Genomic DNA, 23,843 nt, shown 5'->3' with positions numbered 1-23,843 from the left:
ACTCTGCCTCTACCTTCATTGTTTTAAGATCCCTTCCAGCTCTGACAATCCATGTTCTGGAGTCCCTCTTGATATGCAACGTTTTCAGTTTTAAGGTTCCACTCATTATTTTGACGATCCATGTTTCAAGGTCTCCCAGCTGTGAGATTGTCCATTCTAAGGTCCCTCCCAGCCCTGACATTCTCTGATCTAAGTTCCCTCCAGCTCTGATTTTCTCTTTCTTCCTACATTATCTGTTATAGGAACATCCACCCTGATATCCTCTCTCAAAATTTCCATCCAGCTCTAACAAATTCTGATCTCAGGCCCATCTTTGCCGTTTTTCTTTCTTAAGGCCCATCCCAGCTCCAACATTCTCTGTTCTAAAGTCACTTATAGACGTGACATTCTCTCATCCAAGGTCCCTTCAAGCTCTGACGTTCCCTGTTCTAAGCTCTCATCTTCTTTAAGGTTCCAGTCAGCTTTGATGTGCTTTTTTGTAGCGTCCTTTCCAGCTCTTAAAAGTCCATGGTCAGTGGTCCTTTCTAGTTCTGATTTTCCTGATACAAGGTCAGCTTAGAGTGCCCAGCTCTGACATTCTGTCAGTTCTCCCACAGCTCTGTCACTGTGTTCTAAGGTCCCTCCAAACTCTGCCATTCTTCTAAAGTCTAGGACATTGACTGTTCTAAGGTCTCACCAAAGTGTGGCAGTACATGTGTTAAGATCCCTCCCCAGATGTGACATTCTATGTTCCAAGACCTTTTCCAACTTTGATATATTCTGTACTAAGGTTCTTTTCAAGGTCTATTATTCCCTGGTCAACGTTCCCTTCAAGATGGGATATTCTTTGTTCTAAATTGCCTCTCAGTCTTAACCAGTCCATGCCCTAAGGTTCCCTTCTCAAGATGTGACATGATCGGTTCTGAGATCCCTTCCACATCTCCCATCCTCTGATCTAAGGTTCCTTTAAGCATTACATTCCCTGTTCTAAGGTTTCCTAACTGACATTATTTTTATAGAACTCCAAGCTATGACAGTGCATGTCCTAAGGTCCCTCTCAGAGATGACGCTCTCTATTTTAAATCCCCTCCTGCTTCTGATTTTCTCTTTTCTAGAGCCGGTCCAAGCTTCAACATTCCTTCTTATTAGGCAGCCTGGCCTGGACGTTGTCTGTTCGAAGGCTCCTCTCAGCTCTGATAAGCCCTCTCTTAAGGTTCATCCTACTTTGACCGTCTCCATTCCAAAGTGCCCCCCCAGTTTGGACATTCTCAGTAGTAAGATCCCCTCAAACTCGGACCAATTTGAGGGTCCCTCCTGGATGTTAAATTCTCTGACTTAAGCTTATTCTAAGAGTTCATATTCTAAGGTTTCTGTTCAAAGAGCCGTCCTAGGCCTTATTTCTTTTCTATAGGCCCTCTCATCCCTGCCAGTCCATTCTCGAACGTTTTCCTAGCTCTGCCATTCTCTGTTCTACTACGTACAGCCCCTCTGAGCACTACCCTTTCCCCTTATGAGGCCCTTCTTAGTTATGACAATTCTAAGGTTCCTTACCCCTCTCTAGCTTAGCAGTGCCCAGCACATAGGAGGTGTTTAATAAAGGGCTTGTTGGCTAACCAGGACATTCTGGTTCAAGGTCCCACCAAACTCTGAGAGACCCTTTTCCAAGGCTTTCCCAGATGAGATATTCTCCGAGGTCTCTCCAAGATAAGGTGTCTCATGAACTAAGGCCAATTTAAGTAAATGGCTTTCTCTTTTTTAAGGGTCTCTGAGTTCCCTTGACGAAGAAGGCCTCTTCTAGCTTAGTCTTTCACATGTCTAAGGCTTATCCCTGTTCTGACATTTTCTGCTCTAAGCTGCACCACCCATGACAATATTCTTTGTCCAAACATACCTCCCAGCTTTGACATTCTTGCTCCCAAGTTCCTTTCAGCTCTCACACTCTCTGTTCAAGTTCCTCTCGGCATTAACTGCCTGCATTCTAAGGCCCTCTTAGCTGTGACCACTCTTTCAAAGTCCTTCCCAGTTATAACATTCTCTGGTCTAAGGTCCTTTCTAGCTTTGACCTTGTCTCTTATAAGTTCCTTCCTGGCTCTGACATACACTGTTCTGAGGTTCCTCCAAAGGTGACATTTTCTGTTCTAAGCTCCCTGACCTAAGGCATCCTCCTTTCTCCCTTCTTCCAACCCCAGCTCTGACATTCTCTTTTTAAGTTCCTTCTCCAATAGGTTATTCTTCTTGAAAGCCCCTTTTAGTTCTCAAATTCTGTTCTAAGCTCCTCAACTTTGGCAGTCTCTGTTCTAAGATTCTTCCTACCACTGACTTTCTCATTTTTAAGGCCTGTTTCTGTTCTTACCATATTCTCTGCTAAAAGGCGACCCTGGAAGACACTGTTCTTGCTCCTAAGGTTCCCCCTAGCTCTGAACCTTCTCTTTTCTAAGCTCATCTAAACTCCGATACTCTCTAAGGTACCTCAGCCCTAACACTGTCTGTTCTAAGGTTCATTCTGTTTAGCTCTGACACTCTCCCTTCTCAGGTCCTTCCTAGCTTTGGCATTCTCTGTTCTAAGCTCCCTCCCGGAGTCCATATTCTAAGGTCCCATTGATATATAAGCATATGTGTTTTAAGATCCTTTTTAGCTATGACATTTTCTGTTCTAGTCCCTTCCAGCTTTGACATATTCTGCATTAAGATTGTCTTTGAGATCTTTTATTCCCCGTTCTGTATTCTCCTCCAAGATGTCACATTCCCTATTCTAAATTCCCTCTCGGCTTTCCCGGTCCACGTCCTAAGGTTCTCTCCCCAAGATATGACATTCTCTCTTCTGTGGTCCCACGTGGCTTTAGATTTCTCTGTACTAAGCTCTGCCATTTCTTATTGAAAACCTCTCCTATCTCTGACAGTTTCTTTTCTAAGGTGTCACTTCTGTCTGAATTTCTGTCTTCAAAGGGTTCTCCTTATTTGAACATTCTCTGTTCCAAGGTGCCCTTTTGGCCCTGGTCTTTTCTGTTCTAAGGTCCCTTCTAGCTTTCACATTTTCTGATCTCAGCTCTCTCCTAACAATGCCAATCTCTGCTCTTACATCCTCCCCAGATGGGATTTTATTTTTTTCTGTTCTCAGGTCTTTTCTAGATGTTCACGTTCTTTGTTCTGAGGCTTCTTCCAGCTCTGACATTCTCTCTTAAAGCCCTTCTCAGCTCTGGCCGCTGAAGAGTGAGGTTCCTTCCAGCTGTGACAATTTCTCTTCTAGGGCCCCTCTCACTTTTGACGTTCTAGACTCTATAGGGTCTACCAAAGCTGACGTTCCCTGTTCTGAAGTCCCCCCAGCTTTGCCATCCCATATTCTTTTTCCTAAGGCTCCTCCTAGGTCCAAAATTCTAGGTTTCTCCTAGTTCTGATATTTGCTCTTAGTTCTAAGGCCTCTCTCTGCTCTTACATTCTCTGTTCTGCATTTTCTCTCAGCTCTATGGTTTTTCTTAGCTGTTGCAGTCCATGTATTAAGGACCCTCCCAGAAGAACCATTTTTTGTTCTAAGGTCCTTCCTGAAATGAACACTTTCTGTGCTAAAAAGAACTATTCCAGTCCTGACATTCTCTGGACAAAGGCCCCTTCCAGCCCTGAAATGTTGTTTTAAGTGCCTTCCTTCTTTCATCCCTGACATTCACTGTTCTAATGTCCCTTCCAGCTCTGATACCATCTCTTCTAATACCCCTTTTGGCCACAAGATTTGCTCTTTTAAAGTGCGCGCTTGCAAGATGTGACAGTCTCTGCTACAAGGTAAGATATGAATTCTGTTCCAAGTTTCCCGTTTGAGGTGACCTTTTGTGTTCTCAGGTCCCTCCCTCCCTCCCTGTTCTGGCATTCTCTGTTCTCAGTCCCTTCCAGGTCCAACATTTATCAGAAAGCTGCTCCTCGGAGCTCCCTGGCAGCCCCGTTACTGAATGCCATCTCTCCCTGCTGGATTACCCTAGGTTGATCTCTTTGGGAGAGCCGTGAGAACACAGCTGTTTACTTCTTCACTAAGAAAAGACTTTCCAGTGAGGCTCCCACGAGTGGCGTGGCCTGGTTTGTCCTTAGTTAACACATTAGCGGGGTTTTCCCAGGGGGTCTAGGGAGGGAGGGTGTCCTTTGCTGGTGAGTGGGTGGGAGTACGGTATTCCCTGACATCCCGGAGTCAGGAGCCAACAGCCTCTATTGAACCTTGGTCATTTTGAGTAGAGGCCCTTGCTGTCCTAAGATGTGGCTTGAAATAGATAGTGGGAAAAGCAATGTCTTACACATTCCAAAGTCCACCTGGTTCTGGCCTATCATATATCAGAGGCCTGACAAGTTATAGGAAGAAATGGCATTTGAACCCAGGGCCTCTGGCTCCCAAGGCAGAACTTCCCCCCACATCTTGCTGCCTCTCTTATTGGGGAGCTGCCATTTCTTGATTCACTTGAGAGGGCTGGCTCCCTCATTGGGAATAAGGCCATGAATACAGCTCCAACACCTACCAGCTATGTGACAGTTTGGCCAGTTACCTTTCTAGACTCAATTTCCCCACCTGTTAAAATGGGCACGATGAGAGTACTGATAAAACACAAAGAACTGCAGAACAGCGAGTTATTTTTATGAGCCCTGCTGGGTTGCCTCTTGACCAAAGGCCAATCTGGCTGATCCAACGTTGCTATGGAATTCACCACTTCTCCCTTTCAAGCTCTGGGGACTGAGTCAAGGTGAGGCGAGTGGTATGACTGGAGGGGCTGTGGGCATCCTTTGAAGCATTCCATTCAGGGAAGTGACTTAGGAGATGATTATGCAAATGACACTAGAGAAATGACTGGAATCCCAGGTTCACTGGGCTGAGGACTTCCTCCTCCTCTTCCCCAGTACTGACCTAGTGGACAGAGCAGGGGACGGGAAAGTGCTAGGTCTCCATTTCAATGGTAAGCGATGATGAGCTTTCCGGGAAATCTAAAATGTGGAAAAAGGAAACAGGTGAGATGCACAGGTCATGGAGAGGGCTGGTCCAGGCAGCCAAGCTGTTCCAATGAGATGGTTATGAAAGGAAGAAACAAATCACATGCAAATGGAATTGCTCAGCAGGGTTCCTCCTGAGAAGTGGTGAGGTGGCCAGGGCTCTCCTTTTGGGGAATGGTGTGGGAGGCTGGCTCCTTTCTCTAGAGCGTGTAGGTGAATGCACATGTGAGCACAGACATGGGCCTGGGCCTCCCCCAGAGAGGGGGCAGGTGGGCCCAGCTCTCCTGGATACAACAGCAGCACCTAGATGGCGGAGTTCTCGTGAACATCTCGTGGTGCAGTGCCTGGCCCATAGCAGGCATGCAATAAGTGCTAGCTCCCTCCCTTCCTGTCCATTGGGAACTCCTTAAGGGCAGGAGCTGTCTTTTGTCTTGGCACCATGCCTGGCACATAACAGGTTTGCTGAAGGCCCGACTGAGTATATAGAGTGACCACGCAAGCCTAGCTTTCCCCTCAGTGGCCCTGTGAGTCTAGTTCTCCCTCACAGAGTACGGCCTTCACTCCCTGATGAGAGGTCAGGGGGGAACTTCTGGTTGGGGTTTGGGGCTGAGGTTGTCTCTGAGACAAGCTGATTAGCTGGGACTCTGGAGAGGATACAAGAAACCTACTTAATGAACCCTTTTGCTTTTTCACGTTGTCTCTGCCCAAAGGACAAACCAGGCTGCAGCAGGATGGCCCTGTGTTCTGCTGTCAGGTGGTTTGTGGGGAAAGCCAGGCGACCTCTGCATGCACAGGGCTTTCTTCCTCACTAGAAGCACTCCAGACTGCCTTGGGCCAGAGGCACCGGAGGTACGTGGATTCATTTGCAGCTTACCCAGTGCAGGTTGGAGACCAAAGGCCTGAGGGTGGACTTTCCCAACCTGAGAAAAGGCCATTGTAGAAGCAGACCTGCCTATGCATCAGGGGCAAGGGAGGAAGCCCAGTGATCACCCTTCTTTAGGTCCCCTCTTGCCCTGGCCCACTCACCCCCATGCACATATTCCCATAGACACCCACTGACGAATGATCAGAGGCCACACTGTGACTTAGGGAAACAGGAAGGCAATATAACCCAAAGGCCCTGTTCATCCGTGACTCATTTCTCTTCCCTCATCCCACCCTGGGAGGCAGCAGGTTTAAGAGCCCTTTCCATAGGGCCTGGGAGGCCATAGGCAAGGCAGAGACAGGAAGGCTCCCAGACTCATTCTCCACCAGAACCTCTCCCCACATGGGCCTGTGGACCTGCCAGTTGAACACACATTGGACTAAGGGGGCTGGAGGATCATATACTGAGAGCTCAGAGGAAAAGATGGGGGCCCGGAGAAGGGGCCCAAGGACACACAGTCAGGGGAGGGAAGCACTGCCCAGGTTCCAAATCAAGCAGGGTGATACCTGGCTCCTGAGTTCTCATTCCAGCTGTGACTTTGAGCAAGTCACCTAGCTACATTGGGCCTCAGTTTCCTCTTCCATAAAAATGCAGGAGGCTTGCCTAGATGACCTCTGAATTGCTTCCTTGGGGATTTAAAGCCTCCCCACCTCTTTTGTGGTACTGACCTGGAGAGCTTGAGGAATGAACCTTTTTGGGGCTGCCCTTCTGAACCCATTTCTAAAGGCTGGCCCAGTTCAGCAGGGCCTTATGTGGCAGAGGCAGGTTCTCCCAGGCCACGGTCTGATTTACTGCCATTATCTGATCTTTTCTACCTGCTCCTGGCGGCTCTTCGGCATCAGGTGGCATGTCATGTCGCTAATGGGATTTATCTGGAGCCTGGCCACTGAGAAAATATCTGGCCCTTATTATTCTCTGCATGACACAGTCACGGCATTCAGTTATTACAGCACTTTAGGCATTAGTGCATTTCTGCAGTGGAATGAGACAACTGCAGCTTAGGAAGCTCAAGCTTCATCACTAAGGGTATATATGTTTTGATTTCCCTCTCCTAATGCTTGGTGGTGCAAGCAGATTATACACTAAATGGGGATGCTTAGCTTTGAGACAGTTTCCAAAAGTTCGCACCTAGCATGGGGTTGCCTCCTGATGCTCCTGATGCTCCCGAGTCGGCAGCCGAAAGGGACCTTCAAGGTTGTCTAGTACAACCATTTTATAGAGGAGAAAACTGAGGGGGCAGAGGAAATGTCCTGCCCAAATAAGAGCAATGCCGTTCCTGGCCAGAGATGTACTAGAAGGGGAAGCCAGCATTGTCTAGGAAAAGGGCCTTGAGATCCTCAGAAGCAAAGGTAACAGAGGCACGGGATGACCAACTTAGGCAGATCAGTAAGCTCTAATGTTGCCAGCCTAGGTGGCAGAATTTCCTGGGGCTCAGGCTATTATGGGAGTCTCACCTAGAGGCCAGGCTTTCCTCAGTGGATCAGTATTTGGTCACTACTAAAAGATAGCTTTGCAGAGCAGAAAGAGCATAGGATTTGGGGTCACAGGCTCTACAGTCAATTATAGACTTCCATTTGCTAGATTGTGACCTTGGGCCAGTCCCTGCCTCTGTCAGGGACTCAGTTTTCTTCTCTGTAAGCCAGATGATTTCTCAGGCTCCCTCCACCTCTAAATTCTGGCTTCTGGTTCCAGGGACAGCTTATTCCAGGGGTCGAAGAGGAAGGTGGCTACATTTTCCCTGCTGTCAAGCAATTCGAGGGTTGTGATGCTAAATTGATCCATGTGTTCAAAGAATTTCAAGGAAAGAAAAAAAGAAGCTTAAATGGAGATCTCTTTGGTTTTTTGGCCATTAGGAGGCAGAGTGTGAGTACTGACATTCTCTCTGTCTCTGTCCCTCTATCCATCCCAGACTACACTTCTTCCAGGGGAGAAATCTGACAGAAAGAGACAGAAATGCAACCCTGAAGAATGGTGGCAGACCAGAAACAGGGCTATGCTGTCTGTCATGGCTAGTCCCGGATCAGGCAGCCATGATGTTGCTAGGGCCCTTACCAGGCATTTGGGACAATAAAGTGTCATTCCTATTTCTTATTTACATATACACTCTTTAGAGACCACGATGCCCACAAAGAACTGGCTGTGTCCACCGGAGAGAATCAATCACTTCCCTTCTCGTCCCCTTGTCTATACAACATGTAATGCACTAGAAGACCCCTAAGGGTCCTCTGGATCTGAAATTTGCATTCCAAAGTCCCTCCAGGAGTCACATTCTCTGGTCTACTTTCTAAGGTCACATCTAGCAAGATCCCATTTCTATGGTGCTTTGGGGTCTACCATTGTGGCAACTCATCCTTTGGCTCCTGAAAGGTCTTCTGCCATCTTTGATCTTCTCTTTCATTCCCTCATCGACTTCCCTGCTTTTACCTACTGCAACACGGTCACCATCTCCAGTGCGGGCCTGCCTTTCCGCTTTCCATAGAGTTCCTTATTTTCAACTACTTAGATGTGGACAACATAGACATGCCACCACCCCCCTCAAATGCCACCCACATTCACGACTGAATTCACTGTTTTCTCTCCAGCTTCTCCCTGTCTCGTGGTTCTTTCCCTGTTGCCTTGAAAAAGTTCTATGCCTCCCCCATCCTTCAATAGGTGTCTCTGCTTGGTGTCTTTGTCTTCTCTCTTCTCACTCCTTAACCAGTGGCAATTTGGCCTCTGACCTCATTGGTCAACTCAAACTCCTTTCTCCAAAGTTGCTGGTCTTGAGTTCAAATCCTGCCTCAAACACACACATTAGGTGTGACTTTAGGCAAGTCATTTAATGTCTCTCAGCTTCAGTTTCCTCATGGATAAAATAAATGGGGATAATGATAGTCTCCATCTCATAGAGTTGTTGTGAGGAGTAAGTGAAAAAACCTTAAAGAGCTTTTTGAATGCTAGCTATTATTATTATTTAGTGGGATGACATAGGAGATAGAGAACTGACCTTGAAGTGAAGAAGACCTGGGTTCAGGTCCCATCTTTGACACATACTGGCTGAATGACCCTGGCTAATTCACTTAACCTCTCAGTGCTTAAGCAATTTGTTAAGACCATAAGTTATAGAGAAGGTACAAGACACTCATGCTCCTCTGGGACAGGTTGACTCCTTAGCAAGTTTTTTCCTGTCATTGAGATTCAAATGGTCCGCCCATTCCTTGCTCCTGCTTCTGCTCTCTGGGGACAAACAGCCAAACCAAATCCCTTCTCCCCAAGATGGCCTTTCAAATATTTGAGGACAGTTCTTGGGGCTCCCCTGAGCCTTCTCCAGCTTCAATATCCTCAGTTTCTTCAACTCATCTTTATTTGACCCAGAATGCAGCCTTTCAGCATCCTGACTGTTCTCTGGACACGGGACCCAATACCCCAAGACCTCTAACTAGAGCAGACTCAGCTGGATTAGCCTCCTTCTTTTGGGAAGCTCCCTCCCTTCAGTCCAGCCCCAAGATACATTAGCTGCTTTTTTGTAAACGCCTACCTTCTGTCTTAGAATTGATGCCACTAAGTATTGGTTCCAAGGCAGAAGAGCAGTAAGGCGTAGGCATTAGGGGTTAAGTGACTTGCTCAGGGAGCCAGGAAGTGTCTGAGGCCCCATTAGATCCCAGGACTTCCAGTCTCCATGCCTGGCTCTCACTCCACAGAGCCACCCAGCTGCCCCACAGTATAGCTTCTTTTGATTGCCATGGCACTGCGGTGATGACTCTTGTTGAGCTTGCAGTCTGTTAAAAGGCCCAGCTCCTTTTCACCCAAACTGTTGTCTAACCGTGACTATTTAGCCTGTATTTGAGATTTTGAGTTTTTGAACCCTGGTGTAAGTTTACATTTTGCTCCGATGAATTCTACATAATCGGATTTGGACCAAGGCTCTAGCCTGCACAGATTTTTCTGGATGCTGACTCTGTCATCCAGCGTGTGAGCTATCTCTCCCTATTTTGTGTCATCTGCAAATTGAATGAGCAGCCCATAGGTCCATGGCTTTATCCAAATCACTGGTAACTGGTAAACAGCACAGAGCCAAGCAGAGATCCTCTGATCCCTTATGACTGTGGAGTCTGGCCATTCAATTCATTCTGAGGCCTTCTGCCTAAATTCCCGCCTAGTCCACATCTCACCATCTTTTCTGTAAGAACCGTATGAAATACTTGATCAAACGCTTCACTGAAATCTGGGTAAACTCTATCTAGCATCTCTTATCTCCAGCATGCGTCTGATCCACTCATTTCTATAACCCTGTCAGAAAGGGAAATCAGCCCATTCTAGCATGACCTATTCTTGATTAAGCCACTTGGGCTCTTTAGAATCATCTCTTCCCTTTCTAGATGTTCAGTAATCATCTCATTAATGAAAAACCACCAAATTTTCCCAGGAAACAAGGTCAAGCTCATTAGCCTCTAGTTTGAAGCCTCTGTTCTCTCTCTCTCTCTCTCTTTTTAAAAAATTGGGACATTTTCCTTCCTCGGGCCTAGGGTACTTCTCTTGTTTTCCATGACCTTTCAAATATCACTGACAATGATTTAGCAACCATTGGGTAATAGATCTCGACCACGTCACCGAGTCCAAGCCCCTCATTTTACATAAAAGGAGACTGAGGCCTGGAGAAGTTAGGTGGCTTCTTTGAGGTCATACAAGCCACAGGATTTGAAACTGGGTTTTTTTTTACTATAAATCCAGCTCTCTTTCCATTCAATGATATCCGTGAAGGAACTGAGCCGCCATTTAGGGAGCAGACGCCAGGATTCCTTCTGCCTAACGAGGGTAATTGAGAAATGGTAGAGTCAGACTATCTGTGTTCTAGATTGATGGAGCAAGAAGGAAGGGAGTGAGAGGGATTTGGCTGCTGAACAGAGGGCAACGCCATTGGGTTTACACTAGCCACTAGAGGGCAATGTCTCGTAAGTTTCATAGCCAGCTTTCTCTTTTGTTGAGTGTCGCCATATTGCTGTCATTCTCTCAACTGCCCCTTCCAAGCCAGAAGGGGACTTTTCATCTCCAGAAGAAGTGAGGGTCCAGAAGTTGGGATCATTTCTTTTAGTGCCGGGAAAGAGAATATGATTTTAAAAAGAAAACGAGCTCCACCGACCTGCGTTCTCAAAAGAGAAAAGACCAATTTCCTCATCATTTCCTACCCAAGGTCTATTCTCTGAAAAGTAGACCAGAGCAAACTGAAAGGCCCCGAAAGCCCCATGGGCATTCTCTGTTTCCATAACCTCTCCTCCATATAGGATGTGGACATTTCCCCAAGCAGGTTATTTCAGTATGAAAACTGATGGAGAGTAATCGGGTCTTCTTAAAGACTTGAGGCAGTGGCACCTTTCCCATTGTTATGAGGAGAAGCAAGATTCTAGGATCTAGGGCAAGAAAGGGAAATCATAGAGTTGTAAGAGTGAAAAGGGCCTGAGAGTTTAGTTTATCTGGGCCAGCCCCTAGGCTCCTGTAGGGATCCCCCTCATTGGGGGTCAGCTCCCTTTGCTTGAAAGGAAAAACATGAGAGCAACTGAGACCATGTCTGGTGAGCTCTCCTTGTTGGGCAGCTTTTCTTTGGGCTAAGTCTTTTTTTCTATCTCTGTGTATGGGTTCCAAGGCAGAAGAGCAGAAAGGGCTGGGCAGTGTGGGGTAAATGACTTGCCCAGGGTCACACAGCTAGGAAATGACTAAGACTTCCATTTCTTGTTCCTAGTTCTACCCTCTGAGGCTAATGGCAGTTGACATTTAAAGAGCATGTTAAGATTTCTTATTTCAGATGCCACCTTCTAAGGGAAGCCTTCCCTGATCCTTCTAGATCCAATGCTCTTGGACTAACTTCTCTGTTTACATGTATTAGAATACCGGCTTATCTTACAGCCCTGGAAGGGGAAGGACTTTGCCATCTTTGTCTTTGTTTCTGATGTTGTGGACAGAGTGCAGGCCCAAGCCCTACCCCTATGCATGCTGGATGGGTCACCCTGGGCAAGTCTAGGGCAGGGCCTCTAAGCCCTTTGTGGAGTCACAGACTACTTTGGCCACCAGCTCAAGTCTGTGGACCTCTTCTCAGAACAATGTTTGGAAGTGATTCAAGGAAATTCTAAATTTCAGTTAGAAGTTAGTGAAAATCGAGTTGCAATCGTTTCCCATGTAAGTACATAGACTCTCTGCATAGATGGATGGCCCCCGGGGTGGGGGTGGGGTCCATGGATCACAGATTAGGAACTAGAAGTTGTAGAGAAGATGCTGATCTGCTTTGATAAAGGGAGTTTCCTTACATGGGAAAGTTCCCTCTTGAGAACAGAATCACAGGTCAGGCACCGCCCCTGTCTCCAGGGCCCCCGTGTAATGCTATAGGCACTCTGATACATGTTCATGAATTAACTGGATTAATTCTTTCAGCTCTCTAACTTGTTCTAGTCTCGGGCCATTGGTCTGGCCTTCTCCCCTAAACTATCACTGCTTCCTCCAACTAGAGCCGCTCATGCCGGGCGGTGATGCATGCTATCCACACTGGGACAGAGTGGTGACAGACCCGGCCTGTGGAATGACAGAGGGCTTTGGGGAACACAGCCAATGTGGGAGTCGTTTTCTTGACTAGGAGGATCTGTTACAAGGGTTTGGCCTTTCCCCCTTTTTAGTGGAGGTCATGGGAGGGAGAGAAAAATCAACTTTTGATGAGAGAAAAAAATTTAATGATACAAAGAGCTCCTCTCGAGGAGGCAGCAGCCAACTTCCCCGAGCCAGGAATTCTCACCCGCCTGGATGAGGGGCTGTTTTTAGAATTTATTTGAAAAGCCTGCAAGCCACCTTCAAGAAATCTTCTGCAGTTCTGAGAACATCTCAAACAAAGGTGCAATAGATGGTTCTGGGGTGAAAGAAGCAATTTAGTGTAGGGAGGACCCCCAGATTGTATCCTCTTGCCCTCATGGGGCTTTGCCTAAGAAAAGGATTTTCTCTTCCAGTAAGATTCGAAGGTTTCCTGTGACTTGGAGGTGATTGCCTGGAAAATTACCTGTAGAGATTCGGAAAGCACAAAGCCCTTCATTTGAAGGCCAGCCTCTCAGCTTGGCGGCAGATCACTTGCCTGCCAGGTGCCCCTCTGAGGTGGCAGCTCTCCCTATTCTCAGAAGGCCCATGAATCGGAAGACCAGGAGAGTATTTCTGTAAAAGATTATGCAAACACAGCTTTCATCTGTCCTTGCCGATGCTCAAGAACTTTACTAGCCCCTCAGTTGCTTTGAATAGAAAGCATTTAGTTGGATAAGCCAGTATTCTAGTGCATGTAAACAGAGGAGTCAGTACAGACCCGGGGAGCATCAAAGTGCTTTTTGGCTGAATGATTCAATACTTTGCTTTGCCATTCAAAGACCCTTCCAATCTGAGGCCAATTTCACTCTTCAGCCTTCTTTCCCAATGCCCCCTAGTGCAAATCCGGGCAGCCAGGCCCGTCTTCTCACTGCTGCCTACATCTGCCTTGTGTGTTCCTATCCTGGGGTCCTGACGAATGCAATCCTTGCCTCTTAGAATAATAGCATCTCCTTTTGGCCAATCTGAATCCTGCCCACCTTCAAAGGCCTGCTTCCTCTGGGAAGCTTCTCTGATGACCCCAGCCCAATCTCTATTAAAAAAAATTTTTTAAGCCCTTACCTTCCATCTTGGACTTAATACTGTGTATTGGCTCCAAGGCAGAAGAATGGTAAGGGCTAGGCAATAAGGGTCAAGTGACTTGCCCAAGGTCACACAGCTAGGAAGTGGCTGAGGCCAGATTTGAACCCAGGACCTTCCATCTCTGGGCCTGGCTCTCAATCCACTGAACCACCCAGCCTCTATTGACTTCTCTCTCTTCTGAATGCCCACAGCACTGATTGTGCTTAACCTTGAAATGGGATCCCTACATAGAGTCTCTCGGTGATTTCATTAGTGCCACCGGATTCAACTTTTATCTCTATACAGATGACTCCCAGATCAACATATCTAGCCCTCATCTCCAACCACCTGCTACATCTGTGTCTACATGCCCGCTTGGATGGCTCAGCGGCATCTCAAACTCATTATATCCAAAACAAAAGTTATTACTCCCCTCCTCAGGCCACCTTTCCTGCTCATTTTCCCATTTCTGTCGAGGGCACCACCGTTCTTCCAGTCACCCAAGTTCGTGACCTGGGGGCCATCTTCAGGTTTTCACTTAGACTCATCCCTATAGCCAGTAAGTTACCAAATCTTGTTGAATCCATCTCCTGAGTGTCTCTCTACTCCATTCCTTTCTTTCTACTCACGGGACAACTTACCATCTTTTGACTGGACTATTGTCTATTTGAACTGGTTTTTCTTCATCCACTCTTTACTTTTCTCTAATTTACCCTCCATTGAGCTGCCAAGGAGATAATCCTGAAGTACAGATATGATCATGACACTCCTTTGCTCAAGAAACTTCAGTGGCTCCCCATCACTTATAAGATGAAATACAAATCCTTCTATTGGGCATTTAAAGACTTTCATAGTCTGGCTCTTGCCTGCCTTTTCAGGCTGCCTGCACATCGTTTCTCCCTTATGCACACTATCTTCCAACCAAACTGACCTTGTTGATGTTCTCCAACCTTGGCATTCTATCTCCCACCTCCATGCCTTTGCATAGGCTGTACCTCTTGCATAAAATGAATGCTCTCCTTCCTCATCTCTATATCTTTGGACCCCTAGCTCCCTTCAAAGCTCAGCTCTAGCACCTACACCTTCCTTCAAGAAACTCTTTCTGATTCACTTAGTTGTCACAGATTGCCACTCTGAAATCATTCTGTATTGATTCTTTATATCCTACAATGGGAACACGAGGTATTCCCTTCTTATATATTAGGAAGCTCCTAGAGGTCAGGGATGGTCACTATTGTACTTGCTGACACTCTTCTTGACCAATGCAGGTCATCTCCTTCTCTGCAACTTAAGAGCTGCCCAAAGCCCCAAGAGGTTAAACCAAAAAAGCCAGGATATGTCAGAGATGGGCCTTGAATGCAAGGCTTCCTTATTTTGAGGCTACTAGCCCTTTGGCCATTCTGCCCTAGGCTGTTTTGTTTGGGCCAAACAGAGTGCCCAGAATAGCTCATTTGTAAGCCATGTGACTTGGTTGTTCATTTCTCCTGGCATGGAATCCTCATCCTTTCCATCTCTAGCACTGGCAGATACACGTAAGGGTTTCTGGGGCTCACCCAATCCAGCTCCTCAATTCAAGGGGGAGGGAGAGGGTGAAGCACAGAAAGATTAGAGGAAAACAACGTGCTCCAATTCTCACAGGTAGGATGTGGATGGGCCGAGATTCCAACCCAAGGCTTCTGCCTTCCAATCCAGTGCTCTTCTCACCTACCTGCACTATCCTTCAGGATGATACATCCAGGAGCCCCAACCAGAGGAGATGGAATCCTCTGAGCCTTGGCAGTAGAGAATTGAGATCTAGAGCTACGATGGGCCTTCAAGACTATCTAGTCCACTTTAAAGATGAACAACTGGGGCCCCGGGAAGGTGGAGGGACTTGCTCAAAGTGACCCATGTAGGATGGGACAGAAGTAGCATTTGAATTCAAGGCCTCTGACTCCAAATCTTTCATTTTTTCCACTGTCCCATGTTGTCTGTCCCCATATTCTTACTATGAGAAATCTCTGCTGGCCATCACATGCTCAGAGAAGTTTGGCTACAAGGGCTCATCTTTCATTTTACAGATGAAGAAACTGAGGCTGAAAGTCTTGAGTTGACTTTACAGAGATTTCACTAGATGAGAAAAAGAATTCCTCCTGAGGCATTCTTCAAATTTCCCCAAGCAAATGAAAGGCCATCTTTCTGCTCCCCAGCTGGGGCCAGTGGAAGGAAGCTCATTTATTTTTCTATCATGATCCTTTAATGTCTTCCTTGTTCCACTCATCACAATTGGTGAACTGAGGTCAGCCCAGGAGCCTAGGATGCTGAAAGCTGATCACGTTCATGGGCACTGACTGCATGCTTGTCTGTACTGTCTAACAAGGTCTGGACACTATCTTGTTAGAGTGGAGTCACGTGTAATGAGGGACTTAATAGCCCTCCTCGGGCCTGCTCAAGAAATGACCAGGGAATCTTGGTTTGGGATGACGTACAGCCAAGTGGCTTTTCTCGCACATCCTCTTATCTAGTAACAGCTGATTTCCATATTCTATTATATCCTGTTATGTAGAGATGATGTTTTATTGTCATATGTCTTGTTGGGTAGATGTACCCTAGGTTCTATTATGTTCATATATATATATATACACGTATCCAATTATCCAGCACTAGAAAAGCCTAAGGCTTCATGCATGAGTCTCTGGCTGCTTAGAACACAAGGGGAAAGGAGGCCATGGGGAAGAAGTGGAAAGGATGCTGGCTTCCTGACTCTGATGTGGATTCTCTCTGTGACCTTGGGTAAGTCCCTTCACCTTCCCGGGCCTCAGTTTCCTCCTCTAAGATGGAGGGGGACAAGATGGCCCCCAGGGGACCTTCTAGCCCTGGATCTCTGAGTTTATGACTTGGGAATTTACACCTGCTTAACAGCCTTGGCAGGGCACAGGCTTAACACAGTGATTCCAGAGGCCCCTGGCAGATTGTCCAACCACTGATTGTTGCACCGAGACAATGGGACCAGCTGGTGCTGCCTTAGCAGCAGCGGGAGATTGAGGCACTTCATTCCAACCTTGGGCCCTGAAGGCCCAGAATCTACCCTATCAGGTGGAATGAAGCTGCTGGATGTCCTAGAGGCAGGCATCCTGGGGTTGGTTACCTGGTTCATGGGATCCGGTATTTGCATATCCTCTCTTTAATATCTCCATTAAAGAATTCATTGCTTGTGGTGAGTATGCCGAATAGATCCTCTCCCCAAACCTTGAAAGAACTTCGGAACCTGGAATGAAATTTTGATTCTCTTCCTCACTCTCATTAGTCTCAAACCAAGGAACTCTCTCTCGCCGGACTGGCAGATCAGCCTGTACCTCCCAAATGGACGTGTGTGATGAAGACACATGCAAGAAGTGGACCAGAAGAGATTAAGGATGATGGTCATGTAACGGGAACAAGAGGCCACAGATGGGCAGCCTGAGCTGGGCATTGATAGCTAGGAGATATGCAAAGGCTCAGGGGAAGGAGAGAGAGGAAATGTGACATAGGGGATTGAGGGCTGGACTTGGAGTCAGAAAGACTTGGGTTCAAATCCTACTTCTAACACTTTCAAGCTGTGTGATCCTGGGCAAGTTAAGCTTCTTGAATCTCAGACGATTCCTTAAGATCACATGTTTGAGATGTACAGCAATCAGCACTGGGGAAGGGTTCTCACTGAAACACAGCCAGGGACTTTGTGCTGTAGATGCCTGGGCAAGGATTGTCAAAGACCAAGAAGGCCCGTGATGAGAGGAGCTGTGATAAGCAGTGGCAGGGAGAGTGCCCACGAGATGACAGCTTCACTGAAGCGTGTTTTACCAGGAAATCCTTCTTACGGGTTTCACTGGATCCCAGCCATATGGTTAAGCCTAGCCGATGCTCACCTTCCATTTGCTGCTGGTTAAACGAAGGCAATACTGAATTGAATCTCTGCTGGGCCTTTCCAGTGTTGATGAACCTGAAGTCTAATGGGGCCGGAGAGAGGAGGGAGATATTTGGAATATCTGGCTGCCGTGAGCCCATATTTGGTACTAGGTCACTAAAGCAGCACTTCCTAGGTGTGTTAGAATAATTCTTCAACAGGATCCACGGTTAAGGTCACAGGTTTACTGCTGGAATCAATCACTTGGACAACATTTCTAGAGCACATACTATAAACCAGGCACTGCTCTTCATTTTACAGCTGTGGAAACAGGCCTAGGGAGGCCAAAGGCCATACAAGTTGTATGGAATATCAGGATCTGAACCCAGGTCTTTGTACTCCGCTCTGTTGCCCATCAGTATGATGTGGCTTAACATAAGTAGTTTTGCAGAGGAGGTGGAGTCCTATATCTTGGACAGTAGAAAGATCTCAACCTGAAATGGGCCTTCGAGGCCATCAAGTCCAAACTGCTTGCCCCGTCCCCTTTTAATGACTAAACAACTTGGGCCCCAGAGAGACACAGTGACTTTTTTTCAAAGTGGCACAGGTATGTAGAGGCAGAGAACTCAGGTTTCCCAAGTCTCCCCACTGACTTCTTAGTAGATATAAAGATCAACTGGGGCACAGATTCTTCGCCATTTTAGATGTGGGATTTGAACCCACGTCTTTCTGACTCAAAATCCAGCACTCAATCTCCTATGTCTAGGGAAAGCCAGACCAAAGCCTTGAAGACTTTTGGAACAGTGATGGGAAAGGTGCTTAGCCAAAAGCTAATGATCAGATCTCAGGTCAACAAGTTCACGTTGGCCTTCTTTTTGAGAGGAGCAGCTATTTTCCCAACCTGAATCTTACAGGAAATTTCATTGAGTCAGTGGGGAAGGATTAGAAAGGAAGACCTCGAATGCCCAGTGGAATGTAGAAAACATGATTATTGAGCTCAGCAGAGAGGCTAGGCCTGGAGACGTAGATTTAGACAGTGTCCATGTGAGCAGATGAGTCACCAAAGGAATGAGTATAGAAAGAGATGGGAGCTGAGGGCAGTCTTGGGAAATGCTGACACTTGGGAGGAGGAAGGAACAAAAGAAGAACTAACATCAAAGAAGCTAACATGAGAAAAGAGTAGCACAAGGAGGAGCGGGGTAATGTTGAATGCTGCCAAGACGTCAAAAGGATGAAGCCTGAGAAAAAGCCACTGATGTGGACATCACTGAAGAGTGGGAGGAGGCGGTGAGTCTGGACTACCTTTCCAAAGTCTAGCAAGTAAAGGCAGGTGAGAGATGGGCCAGAAACTCACAGGCTTATAGGCTTTGGGGAAGGTTTTAAGAATAGGGAGAAGTGCAACTGGGTCCCTCCTAGAGCTGCCTAGAACTTTCTCTACAGAATTCTCATGGAGTGGTTAGCCAGCCTTCAAAGGGAGGCCACTACCTCCCGAGCCAGCCCATTCCACTTATTATTAGGGAAATGCCCCACCTCTTTGCACCTTCCACCCAGTCTTCCGGTTTCTGCCCTCTGGGTACAGGTTGGACTCACTGCCCTGATTTCCCTTTCAACTTTTGATATGACACTCTGGGAAAGACAGCTTGCCAGGGCATTAGGCTTTGCTCCTTAATGATCCTGATTGAGCCAAACTGAATTCATCAAGGCTGGTGAGGCCCTTCCAAACTGCTGCCTCCCTCCCCGCCTTGCTGCTCGGCTGACTCTGAATGGTACACTAACCTGTACGTGGAGAGTCTCCTTTGCTGGGCGGATGAGCTCCTTTATGGACAGAAGCTTGGCAAACTGAACGCTATCACACCAGCTATGACCACAGACAGGCCAAAGGGGTAGGTCAGGGCTCTGCTCCAAGCAAATTCCCTTCTTCCTCACTTACCTCGACCATCTTCCTCGTTGTCCTCCCAGTGTTCTTCATTGGCCAGCAGTGGATTCTGGGACTCGTTCATGGACCTCATTGGGAAGGAGTGTCCATCACCTGGGCTATGTGGGAGATGCAGAAAATGAGCACCAGCAGATGACACGGGCCTCTTTCAAAGGAGGAACAGCTAACTGAGGAAAAGGTTGGAGAATCTCTAGGCCTATCAGATGGAATTGTGGTGGACCATGAAGCATGTATTTGCAGTATGGTTTTCCTGTTCAATGTCCCAGGGCCAGCTGAATCAATGTTGGTTATTCTGGACCAAAAGCTCTTTCTTGCTTAAGACAGCAGCTAAATAACATTTATGACAACTGCCATTTATAGCCCGTTGCCTTACTGCTTTGATTCCGAATTCTTGAGAAAGGCTAATAGGCAGAGAGAGTAGCTTGGTTGTGTGGCATCTCCCATGCTCTAGCTGGCTCATGGGCCATTCATACTTCATTGCTGGTCTCTATGCCTTTGTACTCAGAGCTTCCAGTGAAAGGAAGGCTTCCAACCCAGGAAGGCCCATTCTACTTTGGGACACCTCTGATTGCTAGGAAATCTGTCCTACTCAGCCCAAAGCTTCCTCTCCATAGCAACTTCCAGAGCTCCTAGTTCTGCCCTCTAGAGCCAAGCCAGACAAGTTCAACATTATTGTGTTTTAGTTTTTCAGCCGTGTCTGACTTCTCATGAAATCCTTTGGGGTTTTCTTGGTACAGTTGGAGTTGTTTGTCATTTCCTTCTCCAGCTCATTTAGCAGATGAGGAAACTGAGGCAAACAAGGTTAAGTGACTTGCTCAAGGTCACATAGCTAGTAAGCATCTGAGGCCATATTTGAATTCAGAGTTGAATTTTCCTGACTCCAGGCCCAGCACTGTATCCACTATGCCACCTAGCTGCTCTAACTCAATAAGAGACCCAGATATTTCTTGCATTTCTACATGTGGCCTTGCCTGCCTGATCCCTCCAGGGGTAACGCCCTCTTCCTTTTGAAATTACTTTATGTTATGTTTAAATAGATCATTCGGACTTTGTGGCCACACTGTGGTCCCCTAACGGAATCTAAGCTCCTTGCGGGTAGAAATTGCTTTTAAACATCTACTTTTAAAAAAATTCAGAGTTCCAAACTGTCTGCTTTTCTGCCTCTCCCTGTCCCTTCACAGATAGAAGGGGTGTTGTACTGCTTGCCATGGGAAGGCATGTGATGCGATACTCATTATACGTGTGACGCCATGCACAACAAGAAGGCTTGTTTTGTTTTCTCATTGTATTCCCCACACTTAGCACAGAGCTTGGCATGGAATAGGTGTTTAATATATGTATGTTGAATTGAACTGAATATGGCAGCCAAGAAAGCAAACATACTCCTTGACTGCGTGAAGAACAATGTAGGGCCCAGGACCAGGTTGATGCAGAGCCCCGGGTGGAGCACCATATTTGAGAAAGGACATGTGCTGGAGAGTGTCTAGAGGAGGGCAATCAGGACAGTGAAGGATCTCATGGTCCTATCAAATGGGGATCAGTAGAGGGAAATGGGGGTCTTTAACTTGGCAATGACAAGACTCGGGGTATGTGATGGCCGTCTTCAAATATCATATGGAAAAGGGCCTCACATTGTTGAGGAGTTGTCCACTGGTAGCCTCGTCTGGCTCAGCTCCAGAGGGCAGAGCTAGGAGCTCTGGGAGAGCGGCAGAGAGGCAGCTTTGGGCTCAGTAGGCCAATTCCACAACAATCAAAGGTGTCCCAAAGTGGAATGGGCCTTCCTGGGTGGGAGGAATCTTCCTTTCATTGGAAGTCTCTGAGCAAAGGCTGGATGAGCACACAAAAGAAACACTATGCAAGGAACTCCTCTTCGGGTAGAGGCTAGACTTGGTAACCTTGGAAGGCTCGTCTGAGGCAGACATTTTCCTAATCTGCCTTTGCTGAGCTTTGAAAGCCCCATGTTGACTAGTTCTACTTCCTTGTCTTATAGTGTGGCTGGGGATCTTATAGGGAAGTTGGTCACCAGTAGTTTGATTTGTTTTCCCAGCAGACATGACTCTGCTGCTCTCCTGGGGTTACTACTGCTATCTGGAGAAGCCCAAACTGACCTCTGAACCCTCCTCTGCTCTTGAAGAAACAAGTGGAACATCTGAGGGCAGGAATCAAGCCTGGGTGCTGAGTGCAATGTGCTGGTATCTCAAGGGCTGGGCTACCAGCAAATCTCTCTTGCTAGGCCGGTGATCACCTACCTGGACCCAATGGGGAGTAACCACAGCTTCTTGTTCTCACCAAACACTTGCTGGAAGTTTTTGATGAAGCCAAGGTTGAACCCATTTTTGTCCGGGCCATTCAGAAACACTGGAGCAGAGAAGGCCTCTAGAGTGAGTTAAGGGAGTAGGGGAACAAAGAGGAAGGAACAAAGGACCACGTGTTATGGGATGCCCCCAGCCACTCGGAAAACCTATGACGTTACAGACCCATGGGAATTCCACCATCCTGATTAGCTCTCATAGTGCTGACCCAACATCCTTAATTACTCAGAGATCATTTAGTCAGGGGAAGACTACTGACCCCATACAAAATCAGACCGAAGCTGATTCTGGACATCATCACCAAGCCCTGGCAGAAAATATGGGAGTTTCGAGATGAGGGCAGGTCAGGATCGGGGTGGGTTTAAGTCCTGACTCGGATATTTTTTAGCTGTGTGAGCAGTACAGGCAAATCACTTCACTGATGTGATAGCCTCACTTTCCTTCTCGGTACCTGTCAGATAGGGCGGTTGGGAGCAAAATGCCTGAGAAACAGGAGGAATTGTTATTATGAAAATCTCAGCAGGCTGCCAAGGCCCAACACGCTTCTCCACGCCAGAAGCAAGGAGGGAAAAACACATTTCAGGCCATTTTCTCGTCATCCGACTGGCAACAGCCAAACAGTGCCTATCTTTAGAGCCGCTGCAGAATAATCACGTTTGAAAAAGTGGTAACGATGTAGATTTCATTTCTGAAAAATCTGCAGGAAGGGATGATGTTCGGAACAAAGACTGTCAGGCCTGGGAGGGACTGAGGAATACAAAATGTCACAAGTAGAAAGGACCTTAGAAAACCTAATGTCACACTTCGAAGGAGAGAGCACAGACTGTCTATCAAAGACGAACAAAGTGAGAAAGGTCCGTGGGATGTTCTAGCCAGAAAGGACTTAAAAGAGATCCTCTAATCCAATCCCTTAGTCTTACAGAGATGGAAATTGAGGCTCAGGTTGGGAAAGTGATTTGTCCAAGGTCAAAACTAGGATGGGAACTCAAATCCTCTGATTGCAAATCTTCCGCCATTCTACCCTGATCCCTTGGCCATTTTTATATACTTCGATAATGTTTTGTATTGCTAACTGTGTGTGAATATGCGTGCTGTCTCTCCAAGTGCCATAAAATTCTGATGAAGCATTAGCTTATGCTCCTAGTACCGTGGGCTCAGAACCTCAAAGGGCACTTTCTTCTTCTCAAATTACATCGAAACAGCTCCAAATCCTCTTGCCTTTTTTGGGCACCATCTTTCACGTCTGCCCCTTCCCTTTCCATTTACACCTCCAAAGGCCCAGGTTAGGTTCTCATCAACTCAAGGCCTGACTGGTTTCTGTCCTCCTTCCACCTGTCCTGCACTCATCCCCAGACTAAGCTTAGTAAAACCCAGCTTGGAGTATGTGTGTTTCTCACTCCATTTAAGTGCTCCCCAACTGCCTAATGAATCAAGTCTAGACTCTTGCCATTCATTTTCTTCTACAATCTATCATCCACCTTTCTTTATAAGCTCTCTCTCTCTAGTCACTCGACTTCCCAAACCCTTGGTTCTAGACAAAGGGGCTCCCTCCCAGAGCTGTCTTCCCAACTCCCCTCTCTCTCAATCGTACTCCATGGGGCAAGATGCGGCTGCAAATGGGGTCCTCCTGGGACCCCCTTGTCCTCATCCCTTCTGGAATTTTCACATGGCAATGACTCAGGGGCTGCTTTGTTATGACATCACACATCCTGAACCATTCATCTGTTTAGCTTTTCATGGATCGCATTCAGCTTCTGCAACCCTACGGTAAACTCCCTGAGGGTGGGGCCAGATCTTGTACATTTTCCCATTTCTTCAGTGTCTCTAGCCTAGAAATGCTGCTAAAACATTTATTCCATCACTTCTCAGATTCTTTCTTCCCCCCTCTTTGAAATGCTCACAATGGCGGCTCATTCTTCTATCAGGTCTTCTGCCTGGCTTCCTCTTGTGTCCCTTTCTTCCTCTGCCCATGGGGGGGTGGTGTATGCCCCAGTCAGTTGTAACTCTGATGGGAACTCGGGGGTGCTGCTACCCTATATGAGCTATAAACAGCAACCTTTCAAGTCAGGGCCATTTGCAAGCAGGTTTTCATTCACTAAAGCTGTCTTCAGTCTGGCTCAGCTGCAAAGCAGAATGATGAGACAGCAACTAACTGGCAACACCATCTCTGGTTCCCTGGAGGGCCCAATGGGTCACTGGAATACTCTAATCCGAGTGATG

General features: G+C 47.0%; 1 protein-coding gene across 7 annotated transcripts in view; it reads right to left on the bottom strand.

Annotated features, from left to right (window-relative positions):
- The window catches only part of ZDHHC15 (zinc finger DHHC-type palmitoyltransferase 15), a 90,435-nt gene that overhangs the window by 7,783 nt on the left and 58,809 nt on the right, over positions 1-23,843 (bottom strand). The window contains exons 9-12 of one of the 7 annotated variants that reach the window (XM_016426766.2): positions 21,561-21,687; positions 19,306-19,409; positions 16,641-16,760; positions 4,856-4,932 (exon numbers count right to left, since the gene is read on the bottom strand). In XM_016426766.2, the coding sequence (XP_016282252.1) occupies positions 4,886-4,932; positions 16,641-16,760; positions 19,306-19,409; positions 21,561-21,687 (398 nt within the window). In that variant the 3' untranslated portion in view covers positions 4,856-4,885. The other 6 variants (XM_007507433.3, XM_007507434.3, XM_007507435.3 and 3 more) reach the window with 6 other exon arrangements.

The sequence above is a fragment of the Monodelphis domestica genome, chromosome X, assembly GCF_027887165.1.
Source record: "Monodelphis domestica isolate mMonDom1 chromosome X, mMonDom1.pri, whole genome shotgun sequence".
In the NCBI taxonomy this organism is placed as follows: Eukaryota; Metazoa; Chordata; class Mammalia; order Didelphimorphia; family Didelphidae; genus Monodelphis; species Monodelphis domestica.
This window is presented reverse-complemented; position numbering and strand designations above follow the sequence as displayed.